Source organism: Eulemur rufifrons, chromosome 6 (genome assembly GCF_041146395.1).
Source record: "Eulemur rufifrons isolate Redbay chromosome 6, OSU_ERuf_1, whole genome shotgun sequence".
NCBI classification, from domain to species: Eukaryota; Metazoa; Chordata; class Mammalia; order Primates; family Lemuridae; genus Eulemur; species Eulemur rufifrons.
Window position 1 is genome coordinate 103,878,173 of NC_090988.1, and position 20,554 is coordinate 103,898,726.

Sequence of the window (20,554 nt, forward strand, 5' to 3'; positions counted from 1 at the left end):
CCGTCCAGGGCAGCACGGCCCAGCCAGGTCCTCTCTCCTGGAGGGTCCACAGGGGTGGTCCTGTGCCTACACCCCACTGGGGAGCAGAGGGGGGCAGTGGCAACAATGGCAAACAGTCCTGGCTGGGCATTGAGGCATTGCAGCCACCTGCTGCTGTCACAGGGAGGGGCACGACAGACCTTTCTCTTGGGGCCTCGGTCTCCCATTTGCAGAGGAAGGGGCTGGCTCTGCCCAGCCCAGTGAGGGGAGCAGGTGCCTGGGCTCCCTCCACAGACCTTGGGCTTGGGCAGGGGCAACGTGGCCCCCTCGCCCAGCTCAGAGGCTGCAAGAGCCTTTGGCCGGGCTGGCTTAAGGCCTCGGGCGGCGGGCAGTCCGGCAGTACCGGGTCCTGGGCCGGGGGAGGATTTCCTCATCGGAGCCAGGAACAGCCAAAAGGTCGCCCTGGCTTCCTCCCGGCGCACCCTGCGCATGGCTGGGTGGCCTGGGCCCCACCCAGGGCCGCCGCGGACCCCTGCCGATGCCGGCCGCGGAGGACTCCGTCGTTCCCCAGCGGAAAATCGGGGACCTGGCGAGCGCGAGGCAAAGACCGCACCGGCCCTACGCCGGGGAGGCCGCAGTGTCCGCCCGTTGCAGAGGCCGCGAGGGCCAGTCGTAACAAGGGAGGCGGCCACGCTCCGTACGCGTGTTCCCGCCTGGGCCCGCGCCCCTCCCGAGCGGGACAGCGGCCGCACGGCCGGCCGGGCGCGGCCCCGGGACGCGAACCCGAGGCCTCAGAGCGACCCAGGCGCGGCCCCGCCTTCGCGCCCGCGCCGCCTCCAGGGGGCGCCCGCGCCCTGCCCTCGACGTGCTCGCCCCCGCGCCGCCGCCCCGACCGCCGACGGTCGCCGCGCGCGAGCGTGCGCGTGCCAGACGATGCGGGCGTCGTGCGTACGCGCGCGCGGCGGCGCAGAAAGCGGCGCTCGGAGGCTGAGGCGGCTGCGCGGCGGCTTCTCGGCGGCTCCGGCGGCTCCGGCTCGGGCTCCGGCTCCCCGCGCTCCTCCGCCCGGGCCCGCCAGCCGGGCCGCTCCCGGCGCCCGGAGATGCCGGCCGTGTCCAAGGGGGACGGGATGCGGGGCCTGGCGGTCTTCATCTCGGACATCCGCAACTGTGAGTGGCCCGCGCCGCTCGGGCCTGCGGGCGGGGGGCGGCCTGGCGGGCGGGGCCGCAGGTGCGGGCGGGGGGCGGCCTGGCGGGGCGGGCGAGGGGCTGCGGGGTCTGGGGCGGGGTGCGGGGGGTCTAGGGCAGGGTGCGGAGTGCGGGGTCTGGGGCGCTAGCGGGGCGCGGGGTCTAGGGTAGGGCGCCGGGTGCGGAGCGCGGGGTCTAGGGCGGGGTGCAGGGTGCCGGGCCTGGGGCGCTGGCGGGGCGCGCGGGTGCGGGGTCTAGGGCGGGGGGCGCGGGCGGGGCGCGGGGCGCGGGGCCTGGGGAGCGGGCGGGCGGCGTCCTCCCCCGCGCCCCACCCTGGTCGCTGGCCCGCGCGGGTGCGGGGTACTGTGGCCCCGCCGAGGGGGTTCCAGCCAAGACGCCCCTCCCCAGCATGATGTCATCCCGGTCTTTCTAGTAGCGGAGCATTTAACCCCGCGTTTTCCAAAACAGCGTGGCTTTGCGCTGCGGGAGCGGAAATCCGCAAATCCGCATCTTCCTGGGGAACATCTCCGACCTGGGTTGGTGGCTTATTGCGCCCTGATTAGATCTCACCCGCTGCGATTAAAATGACTCATTCCCCCAGGGGGCCGGACGGGAGCAGGCCGGTGTGGGTGGCCTCGGGACTGCGTGGCCCGCGGCTCTGGGCGCAGCCCTCTCGGCCGCACGCTTGTCCCCGGGACAGGAGTCCACGCCAGGAGTGAAACCGGCCAGGCGCTTGGCCTGTTAGAGGGACGAGCAGGGTGGGTGCACGGCCCACCGATTGTTTTGGCTTTGGTGTGCAGAGACGATCCCCTTATCCAATTTAAGGGGGGAAAAAAGTCAGTTTCCTGTCTGGTATGTTTATTTTTTCCTTGTTATCCAGCCAATAGTTAGTTGACTTGGTGATTTTTGTTACCTTAGATTTAATGTATGTCTTGAGGAATTTTTGTGACCTCATCTCGTGATCAGTGTCATGGTACTGAACCTTCCCTTTGAACTCTCACCTCCTTACCCCAGGCGGAGGATCAGGAGGACAGTCTGGTTCTGCCACAGACTGTGTGGAAGGTAGAAGACTTCCTGCCCCTTCCCTACTCTTCGAGAAAAGGCTAGAAACACACTCCCAGATCAGCACCTTTCCTCTTCCTTTGCTACATAATGAAATTTCCAAGACAACAACATTCGTAATCGTAATGCGTTTTGTAAAACTAAGTGTGCATGTGACTTGCTAACGGACCTCTTGGGCAAAGGCTCAGCAGCCTTAAATTAGGTATAGCATCTGCTCTTCCATTTTTGAAGAAAATTGCATTGGGCAGGACATTGAGATTGCAAACCGCTTTCTCAGACAGTCACCCACTTATTGGATGCACATTCTGTGCCAGGTCCTCCATGTGACAAGACGGTGCCTGCCACATAGTACAGCAGTCCTCCCTTCTTCCAGGTTTCAGTTACCCACGGTCAACTGGGGTCTGAAAATAGGTGAGTATAGTACAGTAAGGTATTTTGAGAGAGAGAGAGACCACATTCACATAAGTTATTTATAGGTTTTTTTTTTGAGACAGGGTCTCACTCTGTCACCCCAGGCTAGAGTGCCGTGGTATCAGCCTAGCTCACAGCAATTGCAAACTCCTGGGTTCAAGCGATCCTCCTGCCTCAGCCTCCCCGGTAGCTGGGACTACAGGCACGCACTACCTTGCCTGGCTAATGTTTTCTATTTTTAGCATAGACAGAGTCTCGCTCTTGCTCAGGCTGGTCTCGAATTCCTGAGCTCAGGTGATCCTCCTGCCTCAGCCTCTTAGAGTGCTGGGATTACAGGTGCGAGCCCCTGCGCCCAACCTTACAGTATATTGTTATAATTGTTCTGTTATTAGTTATTGTTAATCTCTTACTGAGAGATTTTTAAAAATAAAGCGTATTTTGTAAATTAAACTTCATGATCGGTGTGCATGGGTAGGGAAAAACATAGTTTGTATAGGGTTTGGTAGTATCTGAGGTTTCAGGCATCCACTGGAGGTCTTGGAACATATCCTCTGTGGAAAAGGGAACCACTATACTCTGTAAATGCTTGTTGACTGTCTGTGTAGACCAGACTTTTCGCACCTTGGCACAGCTGACATTTGGGGCTGGATCATCCTTTGTTGTGGGGGACTGTCCTGTGCCTTGTAGGGTGTTCAGCAGCACTAGATGCCTCAGTTGTGACAACCCAAAATGTCTCCAGACATTGACAAATGTCCTCTGAGGGGCAGAGTTGTCCCTGGTTGAGAACCACTGGTGTAGACCAGTGAATAAGACAGTCCCTGCTATAAAGGAGCTGTTAGAAGAAGAGGGCGCCTGGTCCTTCCTGGGGGAGCCGGCTTGCTGTCTAATGCGGCCCTTCCTCAGAAACAGCTTCCCAGCCTTGCTGTCGCGTTAGCTCTCGTCGCCACGGCGCTGTTCTCCACGCAGTGTCTTCAGTCTGTGGTGCTGTTCCCCAGCGTGGCTCTGTGTCCCCCACAGCACCGTAGGCTCCACGAGGGGGGGACCGTGTCTTGTTCGTCACATCACGTTCCTCTCCCAGCATCTGGCACGTGAAGTGTACCCAGTGAGTGGATAGAAGAGTGAGCTGGGGAAGACCTCCCCCAGAATGTGATTCTTGGGCCGGTTTTGTCCAAAGGGCACATCAGGCAGAACACCGAGGTGTTGGAAGAGCAGCAGGCAATTAATGTTGCAAAGAGTGTGGGCTGGTGCCCGGAGATGGGATTGGAGAGCCGGCCGGCCCTAGCCGGTCTGAGCCGGGCCCGTGTTGCAGGGAGAGGAGGCACTGCTCCCCCTCCCCCGGCTGGCTCTGGTTTTGGTGCTTGCGGGGTTGCCATTGTGAGGGCGAGTGGCAGGAGCAGCCAGGCTTGTGGAGAGGTCACTGAGCAGGCGGCCAAGGCACTTGACCCTGCTCCGTCTCTTACCAGCTCCGTGGCCGGATACCAACTGCGAGATGAAGGGGTGGAGTTTGAGCTGAAGTATCGTTGAAGCCTGTTTCAACTCTACATTGCAGCTCCCTTTTACTTTTCTGACCAGTTTCTTAGGTTTCCCGTCTGAGACCCTGTGCTGAGAATCCGAGGGCAGAGGTGAGGGGCACCTGGAAGCAGGCCGAGCGGCCCTGCGTCTGTGCGCGGCCAGGCTGGTCATCTGCTCCCGCCCGGCTGGCAGCCTGGCTTCTCCTGGGCAGGAACGAATAGGCTCCAAGATTTGGAAAGGTCTCCTGCGTCACGCCCCGCCACTCAAAGCTGTGGCTTTTGTGGCTCAGGTAGTGAACTAATTAGTGTCTCAGGAGATTAACTTGAGCCTTTCTGATGAACTTCAACCCAGGTGCCACTGAATTTGGCTAATATGAGTTCAGCATATGGGAGTTAATAAACTATTTCTCTTTTTTTAATTGTCATTAAAAGCAATTTTAGCCTTTTTATTTAGTCTCAGTGTTTTAAATAATTATTTTGAAATAATTACAGATTTACAGGAAGTTGCAAAGAAACGGACGGGGGCGGGGGGGGGGGGGTCCCTGGCATTCTCCTCCCCACTCTTCCGAATGCGGACGTCTGGCCTAACTGCAGGACGTTTTCAACATCAGGAAGCTGACGTTGGTACAACTCCTCGGGCGTGTTCAGATGTCATTAGTTTTGCATGTGCCCCGTGTGAGTGTGTGTGTGCGCCCGTGTGTGTGTGTGTGTTTGCGTGGGGGGGGGTTCTGTGTGGTTTTAGCACCCGCAGCTTTGTGTAGTCTCCACCTCGTTCGAGACGTAGAACTGTCCTGTCACCACAGGGCGCCTCCGTGCTGCTCCGTGTAGCCACGCCACTGCTCCCTGCTGAAGCCGCTGGTCTGTTCTCTGTCCCTGTGATTTTGTGATCTCGGGGGTGCTGTTTCAGTGGAGTGGTGTCATGTGTGACCTTCTGAGACTTTTCACTCGGTGCAATCCCAGCGAGGTCTGTCCGGGCTGTCGGGTTGATGGGCGTTACAGTGAAGGAAAAGATTCCAAGAAAACAAGAGAACTGCTGAGACTGGGGAAACGAGAGAAGTACTATTTGCTGTTTGCTCAGTTGTTTTGGAACTTTCGTGTGCTTTTCCCTAAGTGAAACGTCCTCGAAGAGGAAGGAGTCCTGTCTGACGTAATGGTCACATCTTTATGCGTTGCTGCTGACGTGCCAAAGCCGGGCTCTGAGAATGGCCTGCAGGATCATCAGGAGAGGTGACAGGTTCTTGTGAGACCAGTCAGGTTGCCAGGAACGTGACTTCGGGCAGGAAATGGCCACTTGTTCCCTGCCTGTGGCGCTGGGCTGTGCAGATGCATGTTACACACACTTCCCTCCGTGGCGGCGTTTGTTTAATCCCCCCAGGGTCTCCCAGGAAGGGCAGCAGGTGTCAGCCAGTAGGTGGTGATGAATTTCCGTGTCTTTGAAGATGGGGTGCAGTTTCTCTGCAGGTGTGGTGTTAAACTGGAGAGTAATTGTGAGCGCTCTGCTCACTGAGGTCAGCGCAAAACTTGGTCTCTTCCATTTCTGTTAACTTTATTGGTATATGACTAAATTAAAAAAATTTATTTGTTCATAAAATTCCCTTGTTACGGAGTCATACATTAGACATGGAGAAACTGAACATAAAAATTTAAATTGTGCTTTAAACTTCAGTGTAAAAATTGGACATAAAGTTGTACTTGATTTTCCTGCATAGTAATAAAGATCAGAATCCGAGTTGGTCAGTCTGCTTTTAAATTTTTTAAAGAACCTTAAAAGTTAGGGCCGGGCGCGGTGGCTCACGCCTGTAATCCTAGCACTCTGGGAGGCCGAGGCGGGTGGATCGCTCGAGGTCAGGAGTTCGAGACCAGCCTGAGCAAGAGCGAGACCCTGTCTCTACTAAAAAAAAAAAAAATAGAAAGAAATTATGTGGCCAACTAAAATACATATATAGAAAAAATTAGCCGGGCATGGTGGTGCATGCCTGTAGTCCCAGCTACTCAGGAGGCTGAGGCAGAAGGATTGCTTGAGCCCAGGAGTTTGAGGTTGCTGTGACTAGGCTGACGCCACGGCACTCACCCTAGCCCGGGCAACAGAGCGAGACTCTGTCTCAAAAAAAAAAAAAAGAAGTTCATTTTGTCTTTTTGACTGTACATTTAAAAATGCTGACTTTTAGAAAAAGAATGCTCTTCTTGCATATCTTCTTTTGCACTCTTATGCATAATTTATATTCCTTAGAAACCAATTCAGGAAGTGTGGTGGGAGGGTTAGCGGAGGGTTGGGCCGCTGGGCCAGAGGGAAGTAGGTCTTTGCTGCAGGTTGAATTTTTCTGCCAAGTGGTAGTTGCTGCGTCTAGGAAATACGTGGGTGGTCTCCACAGTCTTTCCCTCTGGCTCCTCTGAAGGGCAGGGTCACTGCTGCTTGTATGGCAAGTTGACCTGTCCCAGCGACACGCATATTCTCTGCCAGATACTTTGCATTACTTCTCTTTCCTCTTAAAATGATTTTCACTCTGTTGCTTTTGGCAACAGTCTGTGTCAGGATTTTGTAGTGGAGGAGTTATTGGAAAGGCTGTCTGTGGGATTAGATGGCATTTCCTTGGCTCTTAAAAAAATCAAACAGGGTCAGGTCAGAGGGGAAGACTGGATTCTGATGTAGAAAGTGATATTCCAGGGAGATTTTGCACTGATACGAACGCAGAGTTTGAATGCATGGCTTGGCTCCTGGGCAGGAGAGGCGGGGAGCCCCTCTGTGAGCCCCTCCGAGCCTCCCGTCTGCTTTACGTCACCTTGAGCCTGGGACCACCCTGCCTTAGCTCAAATCTCAAAAAAAATTATATGGTTCTCAAAACCAAGAAGTCTTTCTGTAAGTCTGTAGTAAACTTGTTTGGCAAAAGCGCTGGACCCGTGCTGCCAGGAGGCTGCGTGTGGCCTCCCTCCCGAGGGGGAGTTCTCGAGTCTCCTGCCCACTCTGGTGCTTGCAGGCCCTGCCCCTCTGTGACGGCTGGCGTGATGTGCACGGGGGACACACCGTGCTCCCCAACGCCTGAGCAGTGCTGAATTCTGGAACACATTTGGCCTCAGAGTTTGGATAAGAGATCAGGACCTGTTGAGTTGAGACTATGTGGAGTTTGGAGAAGCAGAACCCATCCCTGCTGCCCAGAGGAGCTCGCAGACGGATGGGAGCCGAGTTCTCAGAGTGTGTTGCTGCATTCGGGACTGCCTGTGTGGGACCAGGAGGACATCGGATGGACAGGCGGGTCCTGGCCCTGAAGGCGCTCTCCGTGTGGCGGCAGGGAGGTCACAGAGGGAGGCAGAGGGAAGGGATGGGGCACACAGGTGCTTGGGCATCTGCAGAGGCCAATTCCAAGTTGGACTTTGGAACACTTCACGTGTGTGGCCTTGTCAAGCAAGCATTCTTTTTCCTGTCCAATATGACTGGTCCAGTCTCCCTCCTCCCCATCCAGTGTGACAAGGTGACAAGGTGAGTGTGGCATGAATGGGAGTGTCCCCTCCCAGCCCACCCTCTCACGTCGTTGGTCTGCACGGAGTCTGGCCTGATTTAAGCAGCACTGAGGTTTGATACTGAAACAACAAGCTGGGAGTTAGAAAGTTGGATGGCTTCAGGTGGCTTCCAATGCCGTATGGAGGAAGTTAAATAACTTTTATCCCAGCTAAGAAAAAACTGAATGAAAATCACTTAAAGAAAGAGAAGTGAACAGTTTTCACCAGGCCACACGATGTCTCAGACTTAGGTCATAAAACCATATTTGCTGACTGTGGCTGCATCTTCCTCCTCCGAGTCTTCCTGACTTTGGTACGGAAGCTGAGCAGGTTGAAATGTCTTAGAGAGTCGTACTGCAGGTTTATCTTGAGGAAATGTTAGGGTGGGTAGGACGGGCTCCAGTGGGCCTTCTGAGGCCGTGTGGTGAGGACACGGCTGCGAGGGTCTGGCCGGGGGGCAGCCTGCTTTGCACCGGTGCCCTGGGCACTAGAGTTGGGAGGACGACCAGGAGGAGCGGGGGCAGCGAGGCACACGGTGCCGGCGGGCGAGGCGGGTTGGGTGGTGTGTCTGTGCCTCGGGCGCTGGGACAGCCTGTAAGATACGGTGTGAGCTTGTGACCACACTCTGGCCCCTGCCTGCATTTCGAACGTGACGTCCTGCCAGCTGCTCACACTTTCCCCTTCCACGTTGTTGGCAGAGAGGAGCAGGACAGGCCCACGCGTAGCTGGTGATCAGCCTGTGGGCAGTGGGGTTGTACAGACTTCTGGGGGTGGTGAGGTGGGAGGAGCTCAGGGTGCGAGGGGGGGCCTGGGGTGCTGGGCAGTGATGTGCCTGCCTCTGCCTCTGTCCCGGCCCCGGCCCCGGCCCCGAGGGAGGGGTCCTTCTGCCCTGCCCTGCTGAGGTCTCACTTAGCCTTCTGAAACTGAGCTGTGGCTCAAGAGGCCGGGTTTGTTCGTTTAGGAAAAAAACCAGCCAGGGTTGGGGTCAGGTCCTGTTCTGCTCTCCTTTCCGCCTTTGCAGAGTGTGGTCCTGTTGAGAGCCTGGAGTCTTAATTTTTGCCTGAAATTTAGACTCAGGGTTGTGGTGGTCTTACATTCAACCTTGTCCTTGTATTTAAGGTATTTCTCATTTACCTTTTTTCCTGCCCACCTGAAGGTTGGTATCTGTCTACAGGATTGCTTACACATGTAGAGGCCATATCCGAGTTGGATTGCCTGGTTTTGTCCTGCATTGTGGGTTTTTTCTTACCTTTAAATCCCTTCGCAGCCTGAGCAAGAGTGAGACCCCATCTCTACTAAAAACAGAAAAAAGTAACTGGGCGTGGTGGCCTGTGCCTGTAGTCCCAGCTACTCAGGAGGCCGAGGCAGGAGGATCGCTTGAGCCCTGGGCAACAGAGCGAGACTCGGTCTCAAAAAAAAAAAAAAAAATCCCTTCCACTGGCAACGCAGGGTGTAATGAGGATTAGTTAGTGTATCTAAAGCACTCTGAGCTCCTTAGGGCGGTGGTACTGTCTTAGGATTTGTGTTTTGCTTTTTCTGTGGACAGCCTGCCTTCGTGTAGTATAGCTGAGATGGCAAGTGTATGTTTCTGTTGCAGTTGAGAAGTGTAGAAAGAAGGGCGCTAAAGTGACGTTGAATATTGAATAGTCTTTAAAAATGGCCAAAGAAAATGTATCAGTATTTCAGAATACTTTTGGATTGCATTTATTGCTATTGAAAAATACGGTTTTGTAGCTGTTTTTTTGGTGATGGATAGTACAGCCAAACCAGAGTCTTACCTTGAACCCCATTTGCCGGTAAGAATTAGAAAGTCTGGTGCCGGAGTCTGTGCTGATCGTTCGGGGCAGGGGCCATGCGCCCACCGCCAGTAATCTTCAGCTCGTCTTCCTTCCCTGGGTAGAGTCCTCACAGTCTGTTACTTTTAATTAACTTGTACCTTCTCAGTTAAGTCTTTATTTTAAACTTTTGTTGCCTTAGGTATTTGTGATCTGAGTTGTTGCATAGAGTAGCACGTGTAGCTGAGACCGTGGAGCAGGAAGAGTGAGGTGAGGTCTGTGGGTCAGTCGGTGCCAAGCGGTTCCGTCCCTGAGGTTCTGCCTCCTTGCGATTGTCCACAGAACGTGGCTGTGGGTCCCTGAGCCTGGACGCTGGGTGCTCTTGAGTGTGGAGGTTTGTGCATGTGCACTGTTTTTTCTTAATCAGTCTGTTGGGCTTTGATTGATGCGTATTCTTGAATGCAGCATTTGCGGAAGATCTAATTTCAATCTGTGTTCTTTTTAAGTAGCCAAGAAAACACAGGTCCTCATCTGACGTTCGCATTGGTTTGCTGTGATTTTGCCGCACCTGGAGAGTGTGCAGGGTGCTTCGAAGGAGACCTGTCTCAAAGGTGGTTCTTCACGTCTCCAGGCTCTGTCTCCTGACACAGGTGTGCCGTTCGCTCATCCGTGTGGCAGACCCGCTGGGTACCTGCTGGGTGCCTGCCGGGTGCCAGTCACTGCTGTGGGCCCTGGGTTGGTTCGGTGCTCTGCCACGTGGACAGAGTCCTGTGTGTCTGTTTACCTCTGTCCGTGCATGTGTCCCTCATGCAGAAAGATACAGTGGGCAGGGGGCTTGCAGTTTTGAGGAAGGTGGTCAGGTTGGCCAGAGAAGGTGGGTTTAAGGAAGCGTGCAGGCGTTACGGAAGGGGGCCATGGCGTGGGCCACACAGGCCACAGGTGAGCGTGCAGGCATGTGAGGCAGAGGCCGCAGGTGAGCGTGGCGAGTAGCAGTGAGAGTAGGTCATGTGTGGCCTGTGGGAATTCCTTGGAGGTGCTGAGCGCAGGAGTGGTCTCATCCCAGTTATTGTTTTTTTTTTTTTGTTTTTTTTTTGAGACAGAGTCTCACTCTGTTGCCCGGGCTAGAGTGAGTGCCATGGCGTCAGCCTAGCTCACAGCAACCTCAAACTCCTGGGCTCAAGCGATCCTCCTGTCTCAGCCTCCCGAGTAGCTGGGACTACAGGCATGCACCACCATGCCCGGCTAATTTTTTCTATATATATTTTTAGCTGTCCATATAATTTCTTTCTATTTTTAGAGGTGGGGTCTCGCTCTTGCTCAGGCTGGTCTCGAACTCCTGAGCTCAAACGATCCGCCCACCTCGGCCTCCCAGAGAGCTAGGATTACAGGCGTGAGCCGCCGCGCCCGGCCCAGTTATTGTTTTTAATAAGCTCCTTCTGGCTTCTCTCTTGTGAATGAACAGTGGGGGGAACGTGGCCGGTTGTTGCCACGAGCAGTTGGAGGGAGACGGTCTGGCCTCCCTGGACCTCAACTCTGTCTCCTCAGCACGGGGAGACCTACAGGCCGATCGGGTCTCTCCCCCCGGCAGTGGGCTGGAGTGGCTGTGAGGCCCCATGACCACTGTTCTCCGTAGTCTGTTGTCCCGTGTCTAAAACTAGTGTTTCATATATTTTTGCTCAGATTTTTAGTTATTTTAGGTGAGAGGGTGAATCTGGTCCCTGTTTGTGATGTGGCCAGTAGGTTTTGGGCAGAGATGTTGAGTTTGGAGCTGGACAAGTACGACGGGTTCAGAGAAGAGGTCTGGGCTGGAGGGAGCACGATGGGGCAGAGGGTGGGTGGTGGCTGAGGCCTCACGCGGGCAGCCACTGAGGGGGAGGGAAGCCGTCAGAACCCAGGCGGCACACGGCACTCCCCTCCCCTTGGTGGCGGGCAGCGGTGGCGGGCTGCCCTGGGGCTGTCTGGTCTTCACAGCAGTCGTTTACATGGGTGCTGTGACGCTCCGTATCTTACGAGTGAGGAAACTGAGGCACAGCTGCAGGAGCACACGCCTGCCTGTGGAGAGGTCGGGTGGGGTGTGCAGCCCCAGGCTGCTGAAGCGCAGGTGGCAGCTTCTCCAGAAGGGTGGCCCCCTGAGTGGGCAGGCGGGGTCGGCGCCCAGAGGGCTGCTGTACAGAGGGCAGGCGGGGAGGAGTGTTGGGTTCTTTTCTGAACGACACCCGTTGTCATCTCACAGGTCCCCAGTGTGGGGTCTCACAGGCTCCTTTCCGGAGCCTCTGGGGCTGAATTCAGCTCCTGTACCAGGGACTGGGGTCCCCACTCCTCGCTGGTGGTCGGCTCCGGGCAGTCCTTGGTCCTGGACCCTGATTCCTGCTCCCTTCTCCCGCCTCCAGGCAGAGAAAGCTTTCTGCCTGTCGGGGCTCCCTTGATGCCAGCGGCGTTCCCTGCCTCCTTCTAGCCGCAGCGTACGGTGCCTGCAGGACCCTGGAGCTGGTTGTGGGCATTCTGCCCACCACAGTGGGGTCAGGACAGTTCCTGTTTTTTTAAGGTTAATTTATTTGTTTAACAAATTTAGCACCTATTTTGTGTAGTAAATAAAACAAGTGAGGGTACCTGCCCTCCAGGCTTGCTTTATAGCCAGATGACATGAGGCCTAGTATGTTAATACTGTGTTAATGGAAGAATAAAGCAGGAAAGGAGTAAGACGTGTTGGTGGGGATTGCTGTCTGGAAAGTATAGCTGGGGTCACCGGGAGGCCAGCGTGGCTGGAGTGGAAGGAGCTGGGCAGAGAGTTGAGGACATCAGAGCTGCTGGGGGGCGAGGCAGGCGGGGGGCTCGCAGGCCATTATGAGAACTCTGCTCTTACCCTGTGGGCACGGGCGCCAGGGGAGGGCGAGCAGAGGCCTCACGTTTTGACAAGGGTGGGGGGCGGCCAGGCCAGGTGAGAAGTGAGGAGGATGCCTGGGAGGTGGAGGAGTGGGAGCATGTTGTCTCCTGGCAGGAGGACCAAGAGGGGCCAGGAGGTTGGGGCTCAGAGAGGCAGAACCCAGGGCAGAGGCGCAGGTGGCTGGTGACTGTCCCCATGGTCTCTGGAGGTGAGGTGGGGGTGGGGGTCCGAGAGGCTGGGCTCACTGCACACCCCGCTCTGCGGGCTCAGCTGCCAGTTGGTCAAGAATTGGATCTCAGCGGGGAGGGTTTTGCCCAGTGAGCAGCACACCGCCCACAGGGGGGCAGGGCTCGAGGATGTGCGTGCCGGGCATCGACAGGGATGGTTTGTGTGACGGGCTGAAGCTGGTCGGGGGGAAGGCCTGGAGTGGGAGGGGGCCGTGGTCCTGCGGGGCCAAAGGCTGTTTAGTGTTTGCTTTCTCCTACCTGGAGCTGAGGTTGGGGCAGGGGGGCGGCTGCAGCAGAGTGCAAGGAGGTCGTCACACCACCAGGGTGTCACCAAGAGCTGGAGGCTTCAGGGGTGAGGAGTGTGGCAGGGAGGAGCGAAGGAGGGGGAAGGACAACACGGGGAAGTGGCAGTGGGGAGCGGCAAGGACACCTGCCCCGCTCCAGGCTGTGGTGGGAGAGGCCGAAGCCTGGCTGGACCTTTCAGAGAGCATGCCGGAGGGGAAGGCTGTCGCCATCATCACGGCCGCTACCGTCCTCCGTCCATGGCACAGCGGTGGGATCGTGGGCTCCCCGTGGCTGTGGAGCTGGGGTAGAGCTCAAGGTGCAGCCCCTTTCTTCAGGAAGTAGGGGTAGCTGGAGTGAGAAGGCTGCCAGGCATGGAAAAACGGAATGTTCAGGTTCACGATGGGACCTGGAAGGCCTCGAAGTCAGGGTGCAGAGTAGCAGGGCTTGGAGGGCTCATTCAGGGGGCGGGGTCTGCTGGGGTCACGGAGTGCATGCTGGGAGGGGGGCGGGGCCTGTTGGGATCGCGGAGTGCATGCTGGGAGGGGGGCGGGGCCTGTTGGGGTCGCGGAGTGCATGCTGGGGGTGGGGCGGGGACCTGCTGGGGTCGCGAAGTGCATGCTGGGAGGGGGCCAGGGCCTGCTGGGGTCGCGGAGTGCATGCTGGGAGGGGGCCAGGGCCTGCTGGAGTTGCGGAGTGCATGCTGGGAGTGGGGCAGGGGCCTGCTGGGGTCGCGGAGTGCATGCTGGGAGGGGGGCAGGGGCCTGCACCACCCCACACACACCCATGACCCACGCCACCCACCAACACCCTCCCCCCATCCCCATCCGTCTGTGGAAAACCAGTCCCTGGGGCCAAAAAGGTTGGGGACTGCTGCTGTAATGCATTCTCCAGGTTTGTGTTTTACAGGCTGTTTCTGTGCTTTCTAGTCTGTTCCTTGAAACTGTTGATTTATTTTTAGTTTTATAGTGAGTGATTGGGCAGGTCTTCCCAGTCGCATTCCGTCTTCTTTTTGGAGACAGTCTTGCTGTCACCTGGGCTAGAGTTCAGTGTCGTCATCATAGCCACAGCAACCTCACGCTCCTGGGCCCAAGCGATCCTCCTGCCTCAGCCTCCCTAGGAGCTGGGACTACAGGTGTGTGACACCATGCCTGGATAATTGTTTCTGTTTTTTGTAGAGACGGGGATCTCACTCTTGCTCAGGCTGGTCTCAAACTCCTGAGCTCAAGAGAGCCTCCTGCCTCGGCCTCCCAGAGTGCTGGGATCACAGGTGTGAGCCACCACGCCCGGCCAGCATTCACTTTTGTTTTCTTGTCTAGTCTTGTCCTTCCTTAAATGTTCCTAAAAAATTTACAAAAAAATCAAAGAATGTAGTTTGAAAAGTTAATTCTAAGACACTGGCCACTGCCTGCCTTCCATTCCTAAACCTGAGTCAATTATTTTCATTTTATAGCTGTTTCTTCTCATATTTACGTAAACAAGGTTACTTATTAAGTCTAAATTACATGTGTATACTTACTGGTGTTTCCCCACAGTTAGTCATTACTTGCTGACTTCTTACCGTGCAAGGTGAGGATTAACCCCTGCCCAAGTTCCTCTCCTCTGATTCTCTACCATGTCTAATATTTTATCAGATTAATGTTTGAAAATATTGTTCTCAGCTGAGAATAATGGTTCAACTTTTGGTTCAATTTTTAATTTCTTTGGAGTTAACATTGCCCTTTTGCTTAGTTTCTGATGTATCTGTTGCTCTTTAGCCACAGACTTTTGGACCTCGCTGTGAAACCCCTTGGATGTGGTCACACCCCCAGCGTCTCGGCCCCTTCCCTGTTGGAGATGCCCTCTGTGGAGAGTCTGCCCGGCTCCCACCCTGGCAGGCGCCCCCCACCCTCGGGGCCTTGCCTTCGCCGGGGTCCTCCTCGCAGATCAGCGCCAGCCCTCGCTGCTCCCCCTGCGCTGGGGCCACGAGTCCCTCCTCCTGGTGCCCGTCTGCACCGGGTTAACTGGCGCATTGCCGCCACCTGAGAAAGAGCAGACAGGAGATAAAAATGTCTTGGGATTTTGCATTCTTAAAAAAGTGTATTTTTTACATTCATATTAATTTAGAATTTAGCTCAGGTAAAACTCTAGACTGGAAGTGATTTTTTTCGTTAAGTTTGGAGGCAGGGTTTTCCTCTCAGTTTCCAGGGGTCTGAAATTGTAAGACGGTGTGCCCACGTGTGGTATTTGGTGGCCTGATTCAGTCTCGAAACTTGTGTCTTTCGGGTTTGGGGAAAGTGTTGTTATTTTGTTTTTTTGATAGTTCTCTTTATTTGATTTCATTTTCTGTTTTTTCAGTATTCTTCTAATAATAGTTGAAATTTCTACTTCCTGGCTTAAATTTTCTTACCTTTGTGTCTCCTCTTGGATTTCCTTGTTTCTGTGGTGTTCTGTTTTCTCAGGCTCTGAAGTTTGTCCTCTAGCCCTTTTGTTGAGGTGGTTTTTTTTTTTTTCCCCATCTTATTATGGGGGGATACAGAATTTCAGGTTACATACGTTGCCCATGTACCGCCTTTCCCCCCAAGTCAGAGCTCCAGGCGTGTCCGTTCCCCAGACAGTGCGCGTTGCACCCATCATGTAGGTATATATCCCTCCCCTCCCCACCCCCAGTCAGCACCTTCAAGCGTGACCATTCCTCAGACAGTGCGCATTGCACTCATCATGTAGGCATACACCCATTCCCTCCCCCACCCCCCACCTCAGTCTGATATCCGATTGGTGTCGTTCCCAGATGTGTATTTAGGTGATGATCAGGGAAACCAATTTTCTGGTGAGTACATGTGATGCTTGTTTTTCCATTCTTGGGATACTTCACTTAATATAATGGGTTCCAACTCTCTCCAGGAGAGCCATAGAGATGTATCTTCGTTATTTCTTATAGCTGAGTAATATTCCATGGTATACATATACCACAGCTTACTAATCCAATCATGTATGGATGGGCATTTGGGTTGTTTCCACATCTTTGTAATTGTGAATTGTGCTGCTATAAACATTCGGGTACATGTGTCTTTGTTATAGAATGACCTTTTTTCCTTTGCGTATATGCCCAATAATGGGATTGCTGGATCGAATGGCAGGTCTACTTGAATCTGTTTAAGATACCTCCATAATGCTTTCCACAGGGGTTGCACTAGTTTGCAGTCCCACCAGCAGTGTATGAGTGTTCCTGTCTCTTTGTTGAGTTTTTGATCTCTGCTGTCACTCATAATTTGAGAGCTTTCTGACGACCTGAGTGTTCCTTTTTGGTGGCATCTGTTTCTTCAAGCTGTATCTTATGTGTGTAAAAATGTTTATTGTTTTGGAGTTCTCTGCATGGTCTCTCTGCTTTGAATGTCTCTCTGTGGGTCAGTTTTGTCTCTGGCTTGTGCTGTGAGACCTCCCGCCATGCCTGGCCTGGCGTCCGTCCTGCCAGCCTGGGGCAGGGCTTCGGCAGGGGACTCGTTGCAGGGTGGCGGGTGAGGGAACCTGCATGCTGGTCATCGTCCTGGAGCCGTTCAGTTCTGGGAACTCCAGTCTCTTCTCTTGCTCTGTGGGCGGGCGGGTGTTGTAAACCTGGCCGCCATCGTGCTGGGGTGGGATGTCTCACGTTCTTGGAGTCTGTCTCACTGTGGCCTCTTGCCCCCGACTCGGTGGTGCTTAGAGGTCCTACATTCCCACGTTCACAGAGGAGCTCTTTTTTTGAGACAGAGTCTCACTCTGTTGCCCGGGCTAGAGTGCCGTGGCGTCAGCCTAGCTCACAGCAACCTCAAACTCCTGGGCTCAAGCGATCCTCCTGCCTCAGCCTCCCGAGTAGCTGGGACTACAGGCATGCGCCACTATGCCCGGCTAATTTTTCTATATATATATTTTTAGTTGTCCATATAATTTTTTTCTATTTTTAGTAGAGATGGGGTCTCGCTCTTGCTCAGGCTGGTCTCGAACTCCTGACCTCGAGCGATCCACCCGCCTCGGCCTCCCAGAGTGCTAGGATTACAGGCGTGAGCCACCGCGCCCGGCCCAGAGAGGAGCTCTTGTCTTCCGCTGGGTGAGGGGACAGGGGCTGCCTGGCTGCAGGGTGACGTGGAGAGTCTGCTGCGCCTTTGTGCAGACTCCAGCCCGTCCTCCTGACGTCGTCTCGACGGCTCCCGGCACCTGTCATTCCTGAGCCTTTGCAGGTTCTGTATTTTGAGAAGGTTTTTTCTTTTTCTTTTTGGTCTCCTTCTATTGCTTGGAGTAGAGCGTGGTGGTGTCATCACAGCTCGCTGAAACCTCAAACTCCTGGGCTCAAACGATGCTCGTGCCTCAGCCTCCCAAAGTGCTGGGACTGCAGGCGCTGCCCCCACACCCAGCCTCGGCCTGCCTTTTCCCCGTCCCCCCTCCTGCACGCAGCCGGGCCCAGCTTGCTCTCCTAGGCTGGGCCAGTTCCCTGTGACCGTTGCTTTGCGCTGCCCACAGCTGGCTGTCAGTCGTCCTGCGACTGTGTGCCCGGAGATGCCCGTGGTGACCGTTGTTTGTGCTTCTGACCGGTCACTCCTTGAGAGGAGGCCGCAGGAAGAGCACGCCCCCTTCAGCACCGTCAGCTTCTCGCTCTTAAATGAAGTAGTGACACCAGTCCTTTCATTGCACAACGCGGCTCTCGCCAGCAAGCTTGTCTGGTGTTGTAAGTGGAACGTGAACCTCTGTGGCATTTGTCTCTCGCTGCAGTCAGCAGGGAGGACCTGGTTCTACTTTAAACAGCGTGGCGCGTGCTTCGCATTGGACTTCTAAGGGCTTCGGGCTGCCGTGCTCCGAACCCAGAACCCAGGAGTCGGCGCGGGGGAGGCAGGCGGCCGGCAGGCTTTTGTGTCAGAGCCACGGTCCGTGCGGCGGAGGCCATTTCTTGCCAGTAACGGAACACAGCGAGTGGAAGTTTCTCTTTGAAGTTCAGGCAGTAGGTTCTGTTATTGGTAATGATGAATCCAGTCCACGGGATTTGAGTGCCTGAATTTTCCAGACGTTTGTTTAAGCCCTGAACTCAAACTTTTAAACATAAGAATATTTTTTAGAATATCCTTTATCGTGGGGGAAGATACGAGGGACTCCGTTAGGTTGAGTGTTCATAAAAGGCGTCCCTGAGGAGGTTTGGCGTTTAGGTGGGTCCTGAAGCCGCCTGGGGCCTGGAGGAGGGAAGGGCTGAGGGCTGGAGGGCTGGCGGCTGCCTGCGGGGCCTAAAGGCAGCGCGGCTGGGCCCAAGCCGGGCACAGCCAGGTCGCTGGGTGGGGCCAGAGCGAGCTGGGCTGGGAAGGGCCGGCAGTGGGTCCAAGTCCATCCTCGGAGCCGTGGGAGCTGCTGGAGAGCCGCGCGCAGCGACAGGTCGGGCTGTGTGGGGAGATCGCCTGGCTCCCGCGGAGGCCGTGCTGGGGAGGCCGGGAGCGGATGGTGGGGGTCCAGATGAGGGACGATGGTGCCAGTGGACACGTGAGGACGGAGCATTCGTTTGGGAGAGAAATGGGCAGAGTCACAGATAGGATGGGTTCTGTCGGAGGCAAAAACACGCTTCACCTGCATTGGAGGGGATTCCATTGCCCAGTAAAAGTGTTTCTCAGCTCTGTCGCCAGAAGCTCTGGGAACAGATTTTAGCATGCTGTAAGCACTCAGGCATATGCCGCTGTTATTGAGCGCCCACTGTGTGCCGGGCATTCGCCCTCACCAAACACTGGTGGAGGCGGAGCCTCCTGCTGTGCCCGGCGCTGCTCTGGCTCTGGGACCGTAGCAGTGAATAAAATAGACAGAACTGTGTGCACATGTGAAGCTTGCATTCTAGCGGGCGGAAATAGAAAGTACAAGGAACATTTTGTGGTGTGTTAAAAGATAAGCACAACAGAGAAAATTTTTGTTTTTTATTTTTTTAGAGACAGGGTCTTGCTCTGTTGCCCAGGCTGGAGTGCAGTGGTACCATCATAGCTCAGTGCAGCCTCGGACTCCTGGGCTCCAGTGATCCTCCTGCCTCAGCCTCCCCAGTAGCTGGGATTACAGGCGCCACCACTCCCGGCCCACAGACAGATGCTGAGGAGGGAAGGTGACTGGGTCTGTGAGGATGCAGGTGTTCAATGTTAAGCGGAGGGACCAGGGTCGGCCCTGCTGTGAAGGTGACCGTCGGGCAAAGATGTGAAATGAGCGCAGCTGTGGGCCCCAGAGAGGTGGGGGGCGTCTCGGACAGAGGGAACAGCAAGTGCAGTGGCCTTGAGGGGCACGTGGGAGAAACAGCAGGAGGCCCCGGGTGGCTGTGACAGTAGGTGGCAGGGGAATAGGTAAGGGGGGTAACAGAGTGAGGGGACAGGTGGCATAGGGCCACCTGTAGAGCATCATGAAGATTGTGACTTTTTCCTTGAATGCTGAACACTGCCTGAGTGTCCTCGAGCAGCTCAAGCCCGTGTACTGCAGAGTATAAATGGCGAGAGGTGAGTCTTGGGGTGTGTGATGACAGCTTTGGGGAGGTAGAGTGGCAGCAGGACACGCCCAGGGAGTTGGGGTGACTCCTACTGTATGTAGGGCCCAGGGGTGCTGGAGGCCAAGGTAGGGGGTGACCAGGGCCAGACCAGGGGAGCCGCCTCTCCCAGGCAGGTGGGCCACCTGGGAATTCCCAGCAGGGGGACAACACTGTGCGGTTTCTTTTGTATTAGTAGACTCGTCATTTCGGATGTGTAGAGGGGACTTTAACCTAGGCTAGGAGGCGGGAGAGCCAGTCAGGAGAAGCTCGATCTCTGGGATCCAGAGGACAGGGTCTGAACCAAGGCGGCAGGAAGGGAACGGCAGGAGTGAATTTTAGGGGCTTAGAAAATGGGATTGACGAGAGGCGTGATGCTGACATACTCTCAGTGGCTGTGCGTCCACGCCAGAAATGCCGTTTAGCTGGAATGGTGGGGCGAGGACCTCTGTAAACCCAGCCGTCTGTAAGAGCAGTGAAGCCCTGGTAACAATGGTCAAAATCAACTTTGCCAGAACTCTGGAAATTAACCAAAGATTCCAGCAATCTCAGGAGCATTTATCTGTGAAAAACTGCTGAACCTCCACGTTGGCCGCCTCCCACTCTCCTGTCTCCAGCTGCGAGGGAACCTTGGAAACCAGCGGCCTTGACTCCGCTGGAGGGACAGATCCAGCGCGGAGCTCCTCAGACCATCCGTCTGCAGAGCACTGGTACTGTTCTTGTTTCTCATTTAGAGACAGGGTCCCACCCTGTCTCCCAGGCTGGAGTGCAGTGGCTCAGTCGTCGCTCACTGCAGTCTTGATTCCTGGGCTCACGTGATCCTCCTGCTTTGGCCTCCCAAGTAGCCGGGACTACAGATATGTGTCACCAGGCCTGGCTAATTTTTAAATTTTTTTTGTAAAGGCAGGGTGTTGCTATGTTACCTAGGCTGGTCTCAAACTCCTGGCCTGAAGCAGTCCTCCTGCCTCATCCTCCCAAAGCGCTGGGATTACTGGTGTGAGCCACCCTTGTTGCTGTCGACCTGTCTTGAGGCTCTCTGGAAAAGCCCCACTCACCGAGCTCGTCATCGTTTGACTGTACCCAGAGCCAGCTCAGTGGGAAAAGCCCTGTCCGTAGGGCGTTTGTGGAGAACAACCAGTGGCAGTTGCTTCATATGACAGCTGCTTGAGTCTGTGATACCAGCTGGGGCAGTCAGGAGTCTGGCCAGAGCTCAGAAGGAAGTTGTGAAGGATGAGATGCCCTTAGAGGGCTCTGGA

At 55.3% G+C, this 20,554-nt stretch overlaps 1 protein-coding gene across 2 annotated transcripts in view; it reads left to right on the forward strand.

The window, feature by feature from the left end:
- Positions 1-947: 947 nt before the first annotated feature.
- The window catches only part of AP2A2 (adaptor related protein complex 2 subunit alpha 2), a 77,028-nt gene continuing 57,421 nt past the window's right edge, over positions 948-20,554 (forward strand). For both annotated transcript variants that reach the window (XM_069471870.1, XM_069471871.1), the window contains exon 1: positions 948-1,146. In XM_069471870.1, the coding sequence (XP_069327971.1) occupies positions 1,080-1,146 (67 nt within the window). In that variant the 5' untranslated portion in view covers positions 948-1,079. The remainder of the gene's footprint in view (positions 1,147-20,554) is intronic.